The sequence below is a fragment of the Macaca nemestrina genome, chromosome 6 (assembly GCF_043159975.1).
Source record: "Macaca nemestrina isolate mMacNem1 chromosome 6, mMacNem.hap1, whole genome shotgun sequence".
In the NCBI taxonomy this organism is placed as follows: Eukaryota; Metazoa; Chordata; class Mammalia; order Primates; family Cercopithecidae; genus Macaca; species Macaca nemestrina.
The window spans coordinates 110,303,554-110,318,765 of record NC_092130.1 but is presented as its reverse complement, the minus strand read 5'-3'; the positions used below and the strand labels follow the sequence as shown (position 1 = coordinate 110,318,765).

The 15,212-nt window shown below is 36.3% G+C and overlaps 1 protein-coding gene across 1 annotated transcript in view; it reads left to right on the top strand.

Moving 5' to 3' along the window:
- The window catches only part of LOC105499478 (CWC27 spliceosome associated cyclophilin), a 264,382-nt gene that overhangs the window by 208,872 nt on the left and 40,298 nt on the right, over window positions 1-15,212 (top strand). Inside the window, exon 12 of the mRNA XM_071098872.1 lies at window positions 11,357-11,466. Within this exon, the coding sequence (XP_070954973.1) occupies window positions 11,357-11,466 (110 nt within the window). The remainder of the gene's footprint in view (window positions 1-11,356; window positions 11,467-15,212) is intronic.

Sequence of the window (15,212 nt, the reverse complement as noted above, 5' to 3'; positions counted from 1 at the left end):
CTAAGCTCTTTTAATCTATACAATGAAAGTTGTTGATAGATAACTTTGGTTCATTAGGTAGGTAGCCAATGAAGAGATTCAAGTGGATTGAAGATTAAGTTTCTGACTGGCTCCTAGGGAAAAGATTAGGGACATTCTTTGTAACATGCAGGAACAAATGTGCAGTACTTAATTTGCAGTCTTACTACAGTTTGTCACCTAAACTAAGAGTTGAAATACATGTTTTAGCCAAGGCTCTGCTGATAACTCACATGGGACACTAGCTAAGTAATGTCACTTACCTGGTCCTTAGGTAAGGACCTAGGAACTAAGAAGTTAGATTAGAAGATCCTCAAGCTACTTGCTAGCTCTTATGCTCTAGTAAACTGATGGTTATAGTGATGTTGTACATTTCCTTCCCAAGCCCTTTCATATATTTATGAATATATATATTATATTATATATATATCTCCTATTTTTATCTCATACATAGCTAATACATTTTTGAAAGTTTTATTTTAACATCATTGCATAGGTAATCTTTAAGTCCCCAAGATGCTTGTATTATATCCGTGAATCCACATTTTGATACTTACATTATAAGTGATATTTTTCACATATGTTAAATTCACTTTACCCTTTAATTTCTGAAATGAAAAGCCTGTATCATACATGTTTTACATTTATTTCAAAGCATCTCTTAGCATAAGAGGCACACAGAAGACACTGTAATTATGAATTGAGGTTTTAATTGAAGACAGTAGGACACAGTGTGAACCTTTATATCATACAGACCTCAGCTCATATCCCAGCTTTACTATATTCTAATTGTCGTCATATCCTGTTTCCTCATTTTTAAAATAGGTTTATTGATACTTTCCTCATAGATAATCAAAACACCCTAGCATAGTGCTTAACATATAGTAAGTTCTTAGTAGATATTCTTTTTTAATTCCATCCTTCATTACTATCTGTTTAGCATATATTTCATAGAAATTTCAGGTAATGATTGATAGTCATTATAATGCATCATTATTGTTTATGAATCATCCAGTGTACATTGAGATTTATAAGAAAAGTAAAAGTAGAACACTCTGTATTAGAAAAACAGAATTGTAGGCCGGGCGCGGTGGCTCAAGCCTGTAATCCCAGCACTTTGGGAGGCCGAGGCGGGCGGATCACAAGGTCAGGAGATCGAGACCACAGTGAAACCCCGTCTCTACTAAAAATACAAAAAAAAAAATTAGCCGGGCGCGGTGGCGGGCGCCTGTAGTCCCAGCTACTCAGGAGGCTTGAGGCAGGAGAATGGCGGGAACCCGGGAGGCGGAGCTTGCAGTGAGCCGAGATCGCGCCACTGCACTCCAGCCTGGGCAACAGCGTGAGACTCAGTCTCAAAAAAAAAAAAAAAAAAAAAAAAATAGAATTATTTTAAATGTCTTGTATATTTTATTAGCCAGTTTTATATCACTAAAATCATCTAGTCACTTACTGAATTTTTGTTTATTCAGGAGGATTCAAGCACATGAGAAATGGATGTGCTACTTCCTGTTCTAGCAACACGGACTGAGCTAACACAAAACTTTCTTCTCCTACAAATCTATAGAAATGCTGGATAAAATATGATCCAGCCCAATTTAAATACTTAGCTAGGCTTGAGGAAAAGAGAAAAGAAGGTAAGAAAGAAAAGGAAAATCATAACTACCAGAAACAAAAAGAAGGCATAACCAGGCATTGAGTAAGCCAATACTACAGTGGCCCAAGTGGATTTTGGACCCAAGTGGAGGCTCTAATATCTAGAAGCTAGGATTTTAATCTCACCTTTGGATGGAAGATATGGCCTTGGGTTCGAGAGGTAGGAACTAGAAATCTGTCTACCTGGTCAGGAATACCACAAAGAAGCTTGCCATTTTTCAGAATTGTGTGTTGGAGAAAAAAAGAAAGACTCTTACGAAAAAGTCAAAACTCTAAACCTCTACCAGGCATAAATATAAAGTCTGAATGTATGCTATTTATATGGTATAGAATTCCTCAGTCAAGAAAATAATGAGAAAAAATGGCTGTGGACCAATGGAACCCCTTGATTGTCTGGTAGAAACCAATGCAAAACCTCTCTATAGGAACACTTACACAATCTTGGTGCCTAGGATTCCTATGGAATGTGATAGAGATGCAGTCCTAGCTGAAAATAAACTCACAATAAAAGATTAGAAAACACATAAATAAATGACCACCCTAGGGAGAGGGTCAGAAGACATAACAGAAGGATCCCCAAGAACAATCTGTGATAGAACGTAATAACTTTGTTTTAAATGAAGAGTTTCTGTTGTTGTTGTTGTTTTTGTTTTTGTTTTGTGAAACAGAGTCTCTCTCTGTTGCCCAGGCTGGAGTGCAGTGGCACAGTCTTGGCTTACTGCAACCTCTGCCTCCCAAGTTCAAGCGATTCTCCTGCCTCAGCCTCCTGAGTAGTTGGGATTACAGGCACCCACCACCACCACACCTGGCTAATTTTTTTTTTTTTTTATTTTTTTTTTATTTTTAGAAGAGACGAGGTTTTGCCATGTTGCCCAGGCTGGTTTCGAACTGCTGAGCTCAGGCAATCCGCCCCCCTTGGCCTCCCAAAGTGCTAAGATTACAGGCATGAGCCACCATGCCTGGCCAATAAAGAGATTTTTTAAAGAAAAAAATCATAATAAAAAATTAAGACAATAAAAAGAGTATGTGATTTGTAAAAGAGCCATATAGAATATTTAGAAATAGAAAATGTAGTTATTAAATTCAGTGACCCAGTTTATGGCTTAAATATTGATTAGATACAACTGAACAGAGAATTAGTGAGCTGAAATACAGAGCTAAGGAAACTACTCAGAGTATACTGATGATTAAATTATGAAACATGAATGTACTGTGACCATTCATAGTTGATCATACTATAAATAGAAGTACTTTATACTAATATGATACACCAAGTTAGGAAATAGAAGAATTGACCGATTTTTCAAATAGTTGGGTTTTTGTGGCAAATGTCATTGCATTTGGCTGTGTGTACCCTGTAGTGTTTGAGTTACAGTTTCCATGCAGTCCAGGTGGAATTTTAACAGGCTTAATCATGGTACCATCTGTGATAAATATAATGAAACATCAGCAGACCTCACAGCGTTCTCAAGCTGTCTACCTATTTGTTTGGGCTAGAAATGAAAACATAAGGAGGGGAAAGATATCCTTAAGTCAAGTGAGTAAAAATCTCAAAAGACCAAAAAGTGGAGCAGCCAGTGGGTATAGCAGGAGGTGGTATGACTGCCTTGTCTTTTCTGAACTTGATTACTTAGATTTATGACTTTCTGGAAAAAAAAAATGACAAATCTATGAATTCGACTGGGTTTCTATATTTACCTGACATGTTTTCCATTTTGATAAGTGACTGTAATACATCTACATTATAAAACTATTAGTGGCCAGCTTTTCTGACCTCAAACAGTAGGCTGGATTGGATCAGTCTTTCTGTGCTCAATTTTATTATCATAATTTGTGATGCAAAGGTGATTTACTTTTTTAAGTTCTTAATTGGCATTGGTAGATGAGCAGAAAAAATTACCAAATCAGTCTTTTCCACCTGGAATTTATGTGAACACCTTCAGCCAAATCTTGGCATTTTATCTTATGGATGGAATCGATGGAATTCGTTAGCAAAATGGTATGTCTGAGAGGGAATCCCATTTACTGTGAGGCAGTTTTGAGTATTTATTTAGACAGGGAAATTGCTTTTGTAAGAAATAAAGATTTTAAGTATTCTATTAGTTGAGATTTTAAGTTAATATTAATTTTGTGGAATTTAACTTTAGAAAATCTTAAAACTTTAGAATGAAATGTCATTTCCATGAGATATGGTCTGTCCCTTTTATTTCATTGAAAGAAAATAATTTAGTAAAGAGCATTTAGTAGTACATGGAATTTTAATTTGAAGTTATGTCAGATCAACTAATTCTACACACAGGCGTACAGACACAAAGTAGCATTAAGTTGCCCTTCATCCGCACTTTAGAGAACGTCTGCTTTTATTTTATAGATGTTTGTGAGAAAATTGTCACAAGGTAAAATTAGCCCAAGCTAAAATACTACATGTTTCAGTAAGATTGTGTACCACTGAATTAGGCAGATTAATAGACAGCCCTTAAAATAATATTTGTTGCCCAACTATCTGCCCTGACCTAATATCAAATTTATGTAATTCAGTTGTTTCTCAACTCTTATTAGTTCACCTATAATTGGTAGTCAGTGGAATTTTTTCTTAGCTCTGTTGAGTATATCTTTTAAAAAAAAATCAAATTGGTATTAAATGATTAACAACCACAATCAAATTAAAAGCTCCAAAATACATCCAAGTAGTAAAACCCAAAGATAGTTGCAGATAAAAAACAACTCCTGAATCGCTAGAACCCGGGAGGTGGAGGTTACAGTGAGCCAAGATCGCACCATTGCACTCCAGCCTGGGCAACAAAAGCAAAACTCCATCTCAAAAAATAAATAAATAAAAAACATAACTCCTGAAGAACTTTAGAAGCTGTGGCTCTCTTTAGAGCATTCTTTATTTAAAGGAGTATCAGAGCCTTTACAGCTGTATAATGATAGGGAACACCCTGTGATTTACCCATTCTGCCCTGAAGCACCAAGTGTTTGAGTTGTTAACTTCTATTACAAAATCCAGTTGGCTATGTTGAAGTCAAAATGGTCTCACCCATAATCAGAGGATAAAAAGTCAAGTTTTTATACACTTTCCCCCTTTGGAAACCAAAAGCTGCAGTAAGGATAAGATTACAGTCCAAGACTTCGTCAGATGGCAGTTGAGTTAGAAACTGAGGCATAGACAGCATTCTAGAGTTTGGTTTCATTCTCAGTCCATCTGCTGAAAATTGTTTAACTGGAGCTTCATTAAGAATGGAATATAGTAAACATGGGGTAGATGGAATAGTATTAAAACATGTTTGAAGCCTTGTGAAACAAGAGTTACCTTACTTATTTGATCTGGGATCATTTAAATAATAATGAAAAGCCGTAAAATTTTTTCCAACTATTTCCTTAGCATTTTTCAAAGCAAAACTGATTTTGCAATCGATTTTTTACTTCAGTTAGAGAATGTTGTCTTTTCTCTGTCATTTTAAATGTAGTTCCTATCACCAAACAGATATTATCAAACAGATCCTATAATTTATGGGTGAATTTTATTCATTCTTTAGATGCAGCATTGCCATCACTACTGCTAATTGCCTTACACAAAACATTTATGAAGCTGGTTATGACTATACATTAAGAAGAATGACTAATGCTACAATATTAAGATATTATCAGGGCAGATGTATTCAGGAGGATTTGAACTACATGCCTGTGTTTTCATTATCATGGCTAGAAAATATAAAAAGAGTGTGGTTTCATAAATACTAAGGAAATAAAGTAAAGTGATACATTAAAGTTGTCTTAATTAGCTTTTCAATATAGGTTAAAATGTGAGAAATGCAGGAGGAAGTAAAATAAAAATGCTAACTTGTCTAAGAGCTTCTCAACTGGAAAATCCTTATAACCACTTTTAGAATGTGTATAGCTTCATAATCTAGCAAAAAAAAATAGTTTCCCTTTTCCCTCCGTCAATGTAAAAAATTCCATAGTATGAAAGAAATGTATTTGTATGGAGAGGGAAAGAGAAAGAAAAACAAGCTTGACTTGTGCAAGAGTCTGTGATATCCTTTGAAAGCTTATCAGTTATAACAAAGAAAAACATACAGAGCTAGCACATAATTGTACAGTCAGTGTGAGTGTGTATTTTGGTACTTTCATAATTTAATCTGAATGAGATAGTAATAATAGTTTGTTAGGTGTTTGCCACATGTTAGACAGTATTTTATTTAATCCTCATAACAGCAAGTGAGGTAGATATTGTCATCCCCAGTTTATAGCTGAAGAAACTGAGGCACAAAAAGATGACATAGCGTATCCCTATCTCACACATACAGTAAATTGTGGAACCAGGATTCAGATCAGTCTCACTTCAAAGTCTGTGCTCTAAAGATGCCATGCCCACTGGTACTTCCTGTAATGGAAACTAAGAGCACACATTCTTTTTTACCTACCAGAGGAAATGCATGTGCTTTAGGTTACTGTCTGAGTGCTAGTTTTAATGTCTTAAGACTATCTTGTGAGTTAAATAAGATTGTCCGTAAGTTGATGCTATTGATAATAGGTGATGACTAAAGAGGCTTCATTATACTATTCTCTCTATATTTGTGTTGAAATTTTTCCATAATAAAAATTTTTTTGTTTTAAAAATACTTTTTGACCAACTAACCTTTCTGGATTGGAAGTTGTTCATTGGTTTGTTCAGTGAGTCTTGATGTGAGAATTAATTACGTTGCATGTATCTTCTTTTTTGTTAAATTCCCAAGATATTTTGGTGGAAGAGAGGTACTGCTGTTTGCTCCCCATTCTATGAAAATTGCTTATTTATATTTGCTATTTCATGTTATTTCTTCTAGCATATCAGCCAGTCATTTTTACAATTCCTATACTTGTTTCGAAACGTTCCTATTTCTGAAATATTAATCCTGAGATAGTCACAAAGATGATAGTAAATAGCTACTCCTCACTCATATCTCACACCAGCACCATGACTGTACATGATGGTCGGAACCAAAAGGATGTATTACAGACCTCAACATGGCAGGTTAAGTCAGTAAAACTTTGATAGATTCACTATTGTTAATATTGCAGTTCTCCCCAAATTAATGTATACATTCAATGCAGCTACTGTCAAAATCCTAGCTGACTTATTTGAAGAAGTTGTCAAGCTGATTTTAAAATTTATGTGGAAAGGCAAAGGAACAAAAATCACCAAAAAGGGGCCGGGCGCGGTGGCTCACGCCTGTAATCCCAGCACTTTGGGAGGCCGAGGCGGGCGGATCACAAGGTCAGGAGATCGAGACCACGGTGAAACCCCGTCTCTACTAAAAATACAAAAAAAATTAGCCGGGCGCGGTTGTGGGCGCCTGTAGTCCCAGCTACTCGGGAGGCTGAGGCAGGAGAATGGCGTGAACCCGGGAGGCGGAGCTTGCAGTGAGCCGAGATCGCGCCACTGCACTCCAGCCTGGGCGACAGAGCGAGACTCCGTCTCAAAAAAAAAAAAATCACCAAAAAGTTGTGAAAAAGAAGACAAAGTTAGAGGGCTTACACTAACTGATTCAAGACTTACTATAAACCTGCAGTAATCAAGACAGTATACTACTGGCACAAGGAGAGACATAGATTAATGGAACAGAAGAGAGTGTATAGAAATAGATATGCATATATGGTCCATTGATTTTCAACAAAGGTGCCAAGGTCATTCACTGGAGGTAAGAAAGCCTTTGTAACATATAATGTTGGAACAATTGATGTCTGTATAGAAAAAAAAAAATCTCAACCCTTACCTTACACCATACATAAAAATCCACTTGAAATAAATTATATACCTTAACAGAAAAACTAAAATTTTATACTACTAAGAGAAAGCATTAGAAAAAACTTTTGAGACCATGAAGCAAATAAGGATTTTTTAGATAAGACACAAGAAGTGTGATGTATGAAATTTAAATATTGATAAAATGCTGTTTATCTAATTTTAACTTTTGCTCTCTGAAAGATACCCTTAAGAAAATGAAAAGAGAAATCAGACTGAGATAAGTAAGTTACAGAATATATATTTGACAAAGGACTTGTGTCCAGAATATATAAGAAAACTCTTACAACTCATTAATAAGACAAAAAAATTAATAGAAGATTTGAATAAACAGTTCACAAAAGAAGATACATAAATGGCCAACAAGCACATACAAAATGTAATATCGCTTATCAGAAAAATAACACTAGAAACCACAAGATACTATTTCACACTCTCTAAAATACTCAGTTAAATGACAATGCCAGATATATTTGGAGATGTGGAACAATTCAAACTCTCCTACATTGCGATAGGAATGATGCAGCCAAAATGGTGCAGCCATTTGTACGACAGTATGGCAGTATCATATAAAATTAAACATACGCTTAGCACTTGACTCAGCAATCACACTCTTAGGTATTTACCCCTGAGAAATGAAAATATATGTCCACAAACAAACTTGTGTGTGTAAATGTTTAAAGAGGCATTATTTATAGTAGCCAAAAATGGTAAGCAACTGAAAATAAACAAATTAGAGTACATCCATGTTATGAAATACTATTCAGTTATGCAAAGGAATGTGGATGAATCTCAACAATAGTTGCTCACCAAAATAAGCCAGACATTAGAATTTACATACTGTATGATCCCATTTGTATGAGTTTCTAGTAATGGCAAAAATGTGGTGCCAGAAAGCAGATCGCTGATGCCTTGTTGCCAGAAGAAAACCGACTAAGTGACATTTGGACACTTTGTAGGGTATGTGGAACTTTTCTAGATCTTGATTGCCGTGGAAGTTATATGCTCTATACAATACCAAAGTCATCATATTTTATATACAAAATTAGTGAATTTTACTATATGGAACGCCTACCTCAGTACAGCTGTTTTTAAAAATTCTATCATTACATGCATTTAGTTTCCTAAATGAGGTGACTACTATTTCTAAGTTATTAAAAAACCATTTAGTATTATAAACAACATAGCTACAGAATTTCCATGCTTTATTATGTACTTAAATGTACCTATCCTTGACTTTTTAAAATTGATTTTTAAGGCTTCTTTATAGCACTTTTTAAACATTTTCCTACTTCCTGCACATTCCTAATAAGTGAAATCAAATGGTTGGTCCTTGCTAAAAGGGACCGTGTTCAAGAAGATGTGTGTGAAACACATTAAAATAAGCAATGCTGAATCTGTTTTGAAGGTTGTAAGGTTAACTTACCTATGACATGAGATAGCAGAATTCACCTATATCCTTTCCATTTATTGCAAAATTCTTACCACAAATAAAGGTTTTCAATCTTTTTTAGCTGAAAATGTAAGCAAAGAACTTGTCCTTTCTCTTTTGCATTTTTTTAACCATAAAAACATTAAACAGTTCTACGGATACCCATGACAATTTTCCTTAGAATTTTACAAACTTCTGCCCTAGGAAATGGCAGAAAATAATTACTGATTCCCTAAATGCAGTGGAACAGGAGATTCCAGGTGCATGACAAATGCGAACTGTGACTGAGGCTTGCGAGGGGAAGAGGGCAAATTGGCCTACACCTTCTTATTTTCCCCTTCTCCAATTACATTATTACTTCATTTATTTGACTATTTATTGAGTCCCTTGCCAAGCACTGTCCTAAGTGCTGGGGAAATATGATTTGTCCTCAAGGAGTTTAATGTCTAGTGAGTTTAAAGAAGAATAAACAGGAAATCGCCATAAAGTGTGATAAGTGCTAAAGGGTCCTTTGAAAGCTCAAAGGAGAGACATCTAAACCAGACTTCAATAATGGAATCAGAAAAGGCTCCATGAAGTGCCAACCAAGCTGAGACCTAAAGGAGGGGCCAGAATTAAGCAAGGAGAATTAACAAGAATGGAGAGATGAAGTGTTTACAGTATCCCTGAAGGAAGAAAAGCATGTGCAAAGGTGGATGGTTGGTCAAGAGAGCAGGGTTTAAGAATACTAGTTATCATCCAAATGAAAGCACACCAAGGTGGATGCAGAAAGGAGTTGTGAGAGACTTAACTGGAAAGGAAGGCATTAACTGCCTCATGTAGGGATTCTAAGTCATCTTAAAGTGCTTGCTCTTTATCCCAGGACAATGCAAATCTAACTACTGTAGGATAAGAAGAAGAGAGGTATTCAAAGATGCAATTCAGTAGAAAAATATGATAGTAATTTTCTTTTTATTTTTGAGATGGAGTCTCACTCTGTCGCCCAGGCTGGAGTGCAGTGGTGCCATCTCGACTCACTGCAAGCTCCGCCTCCCGGGTTCACGCCATTCTCCTGCCTCAGCCTCCCGAGTAGCTGGGACTACAGGCGCCTGCCACCAAGCCCGGCTAATGTGTTTGTTTGTTTGTTTGTTTGTTTGTTTGCTTGTTTTGGTAGAGACGGGGTTTCACCGTGCTATCCAGGATGGTCACGATTTCCTGACCTCGTGATCCGCCCGCCTCGGCCTCCCAAAGTGCTGGGATTACAGGCGTGAGCCACCGTGCCCTGCCGAAAGTAACTTTTAAACCTACTATAAGAATCACTTCATGTATACCAATTGTGATGGCAATACTCTCTTCACTAGTGTTTACTAGGCATGTGTGCCTCAGATAGTATTTCTATGTTTAATGGTTCATTTTTCCTTAATGTGCTCAGTTTTTAATGTTTGCAGCTGTCAGTTTTGAAACCAGACTGTCCTTCCAAGTTCTACCAAAATCATATTAGGTAACCACAAAAAGACAACTTGTTTCTTAGTTCAAATTTTTGTTTTTGACCAAAAAATCTCTTGAACAAAATGACTGATAGTTAATATATTGCATATTCATGATGATCCTCAAACTAGGTAACAAAGAGACAACCAACAGACTAAAGCTTTGGTAGAAAGATTACTAGCATTGTTGATTACATCTGGCTTATCATTTGTCTTCCAGCTAAGGAGGAGAGAGAGAGAGAGAGAGAGAGAGAGAGAGAGTGTGTGTGTGTGTGTGTGTGTGTGTGTGTGTGTGTGTGTTTTAGTCACAAATTTTCATTGATATTTATTCATGTAAGGTATTATAAAATGTTACTAGTTGGGTTTATTGGCTTGTTTGTTTTTGAGGGAACACTGTGTTTTATGAACCCGGATGTTAATTAATCTTCACATAGAATTATTGCAGGATCAAACCCATAGATTTGTTTTCTAATTTCTAATTCAGTAAAGATTATTTTTGTCTGCTTTTGCTAACTGTTATTTGTTAGATGTATTTATTTTCTATGATGCCATTACATTGAAGATTGTTATTGTTATAACTGGGGAACAAAAGTTGCAGGTAATTGGAATATCAACCAATATTTGAAAGGTTGTATCTTCTAAGGCAAGGAAACAATGTAAAATGATACTACTGAATTTTAGGAAAACCTTAATTATTTTAAAAGCGAGATAGACGATTTTATAATCAACTTAAATAAGGACATGTGAGAAGAACAATTACAATAGTGCAGTGTATAGTAAATATATGTATAAAATCAGCTCATAAATTAACATCAGTCATGTTCTAATTTAGGAAGTAGTTACAGAACTGGTGGAGCTTACAGGTTTTCTTTTGAAATTAAATGGCAAAAAACCAAGCCCAAGTGCCAACCTCCTCTTCAGCAACAGGAGCATAAACATTGCTATGAATCCACAGAGCTATTTTACTGCTTATTCTAAAAATATTCTACTATTCTTTAGAGGAAGAAGCCACTCCAGATGGTGCTGTTGCCGAATACAGAAGAGAAAAGCAAAAGTATGAAGCTTTGAGGAAGCAACAGTCAAAGAAGGGAACTTCCCGGGAAGATCAGGTAACTTCAAAAACCCAAATCCATACAGAACTTATTGTCTTTTTATTGTTTTTAAGTGTTTCTAAATGAAGCCTAATTTGATTATATATCAGGAGAAGCGCTACGTCTTAAAAATGAAAAAGAATATATTTATGTAGGGTGGACATTGGCCATTCACATAAAGATTCAAACTCTGGAGTTCTTTCCAGACATTGGTGGTGAAAAAGCCTGGAACTTCCGTGTTTCAACTTGGTACTCCCATAGTAGGCACAGGAACCTCATAAAGCCACATATCTTCAGAAACCCAGGTGGAACCTCTGCGTAGTGAATATTGTGAAATGAAGAAGTGGTGATTATAAATGATGAGAGAGTTGCTTCCAGCCCGACATCTCACATGCTGACTCGTCAGCCTAGCTTGAAATTGTACACTGTCTGGAAATAAGTTATTTGGTCTACTAGCTGACTTCTATTGTAATAAAAGTGTGTTTGTTACAAGTAATTCCTGAATCTTTAGGTAGTAATATTAAGAAGTTGTCAGAAATCAAGAATGAAAAGAGATAGGAAGCTAGCTCAACAATTTGGGAGTCAGCACTATGTGCCATGCAGTACTTGACACTTGATAAAACAAATCTCTGAAGCAGCCCTTCATGTTGAAAAGTTAGAGGACAGACTGAAATCATTTATTTTTGGTGCTGCCATGCCAAAATCCATATTTTATCCATAAATATCCATATTTATATATATGGATATAAACAAACTGCCTTATATATATATGGACACGCCATTTTAGTTGTATAAATGAAACAGGCAAAATAAAAGTAAATTAAAGTAAATTAAAAAGCCCAAACAACATGTCTGGATAATTTCTTAATTTCATTAAGAAAAAGTACATTTTAACTTGTTTTCATGAAATCACAAAGTCTTCTAAATAGCAACCATAATGACTATACTACCAGAGATGCTAAGGATGACTCATTCATTCCTTCCCCTCCACCCAATCTCTTGTAGCAAATAATGATTAAGAACCTACCATGTACTAATCACTGTATTTGGCAGTAAACACGTGAACACATCCCTGCTCTCTCTGATCTATCAGGAAAAACAGCTAGTTAAACAAGTAACACCAGTGAAAGGGGGTGATCATTATGAAACGGTAGGTACAGGAAGCCATGTAGTTGAATAACAGAGGGGCCTAACATGGCTTAAGAATCTGGGAAGGCCTTCCTAAGGAAATGATTTGTCAGCTGAACTTAGAAGGTTGTATAGGAGACCGCCAGGTGGAGGCAGGGTATGGCTAGACAAAAGGAACAGTGCATACATGAAAAGTCTTCGACCTCTTTGCAAAGAACTAAAAGATATTAAATATGACTGTAACATAAACTATAAGAGAAGGAGAAAGATGAGGCTGAAGAGGTAAGCAAACGTAAGTTCATACAAGGTATTTTCAAACCATGTTAAGTAGTTTAGAATTTATCCTAAAGGCCATGGGGAACCATTGACAGAAGGAAGTGATATGATCTCACTTTCATTTTGGGAAGATCTAACTGGGCTGCAGTATGGAGATTAGACTGGATACAGGACAGGACCAGAGGCACAGGGCCCAGCTGGGAGACTCTTGTGTTAGATGTGCATAAACAGAGTGTGCCAAGATTGGACCCCTTCAGCATAGCTTCTACATTCTGGGAAGGCTCTCACTGTGCTGAAAGAGCCTTCCTGGAAGTAGTTGGCCATTCATGCCTCAGGAAAAGCCATAACTGAATAATTCCCCTGCAGATGCCAATCAAAATGCCTCCATGCAAATCCTGTCTTCTTCACACTATAACAAATGTGTCCCATTATTTTTGTGATTTTTTTTCTGCCCAGTATCTTCTCTTGCCTTTGTAATACAGCAGGAGAAAGTCTAATCTTAAATATAGAAGAAGCTAAAAATAGCCAAGAGGATGTTTTTTGTTTGCCACAGTCTCCCCTCTTTGAGCAAATGCCAGTAGCTCAATAATTGGCTCTAAAAACAAACTGCCTTGCCACTTGTAACTCAGGGAGAAAGATCCAGGTCTAGTATAATTTTCTAGGAAGTTTTAAAATTTCATTCCACTTAGAAGTCTTTTTTGTTTTCATTTTTCTTTGTGCTTTTAAAAAAGACATTTCCAAGTATGCAAACGTCCATCACTAAAAATTAGTAAGGGCCAGGCATAGTGACTCACTCTTGTAATCCCAGGACTTTGGGAGGCCAAGATGAGAGGATCCCTTGAGCCCAGGAGTTTGAGACCAGCCTAGGCAACCTAGGGAGACCCCCATCTCTACAAAAAAAAAAAAAAAAAAATCGTAATTGGGCATGGTGGTGTGCATCTGTGGTCCCAGCTACTTGGGAGGCTGAGGCAGGAGGATCGTTTGAGCCCAGTAGGTTGACGCTGTAGTGAGCCATGATTGCACCACTGCACTCCAGCCTGGGTGACAGAGTGAGACTCTATCTCTTAAAAAAAAAAAAAGATAGCGTTTACTTTTAAGCTATGGTGTATTAGTCCATTTTCACACTGCTGATAAAGTCATACCCAAAACTGGGAAGCAAAGGAGGTTTAAATGACTTACAGTTCCACCTGGCTGAGGAGGGCTCACAATCATGGCGGAGGGTGAAAGGCAGTTTTTACAGGGCAGTGGCAAGAGAGAATGAGGAAGAAGAAAAGGTGGAAACCCCTTATAAACCCATCAGATATTGTGAGACTTATTCACTATCACGAGAATAGCATGGGAAAGACCGGCCCCCATGATTCAGTTACCTCCCACTGGGTCCCTCCCATAACACACGGGAATTCTGGGAGATACAATTCAAGTTGAGATTTGGGTGGCAACACAGCCAGACCATATCATATAGATTAAATAGATAGATATGGAGATAGGCATATGGAGAGATATATTTATGCAATAGTAGATATAGATACAGATATATAAACACATACACATACACACACATACTACCTTGAAGTATATTTACCAAAATGTTAACAGTGGTTATTCTGAGTGGTGGGATAATAGTTATTTTACTTCTATTTTTCAATATTTTTACAGTAATCTGTTTTCTTATTAATAAGCAAATACAATAAGAGTAAGCAATGGAGTATTTTTAATGAATAAGATTTAAAAACAAGGGATGCTTTATCTGTTAACATTGTTTGAAGAGCTTAATTCTATAATCTCTAAAAACATATGAAATTTCTAAATGCTAACATACTCAGCAGCCCTCAGAATGCCTATAATGATATTCTATAGGAACTTATAAATTTTCCCCAAAACTCATCTCATTCAGTAACTATGATAATGTATGTATTTTTAGCTGTTGTCTATGTGGGCATTAAATTTTGCAGAAAAGTAGAAGATGCTTTTTACTATCATTTTTTAAGCAATAACCAACCACCTTTTTCTTGCAGTTATTTTGGCACCATTTGTCTTTATTAAGCTTGGGTTCTAGACTGCCCAGACCTACTTAACTTTTTCATGAACTGTGATCTTATTGATACTCTCTAGATAAATTCTGGAGCTTAGGAATGTATTGTGACCCTTTAATATACCAGTTATTCACATGTTGAACTGTCACACATCTTTTTCCTTACGAAATGTGAGGATTTCTATATTGAATTCAACATACCAAAATCTTGATTAGGCCCTTGATTTCTCGGACAGGTAGTATTTTATCCCATTTCACAATGATGTACTCTGTAAATCTGTCAAGTAGAAAAACATTTTTCTAGCTTCTATTGTCTGCTCAAATTCTG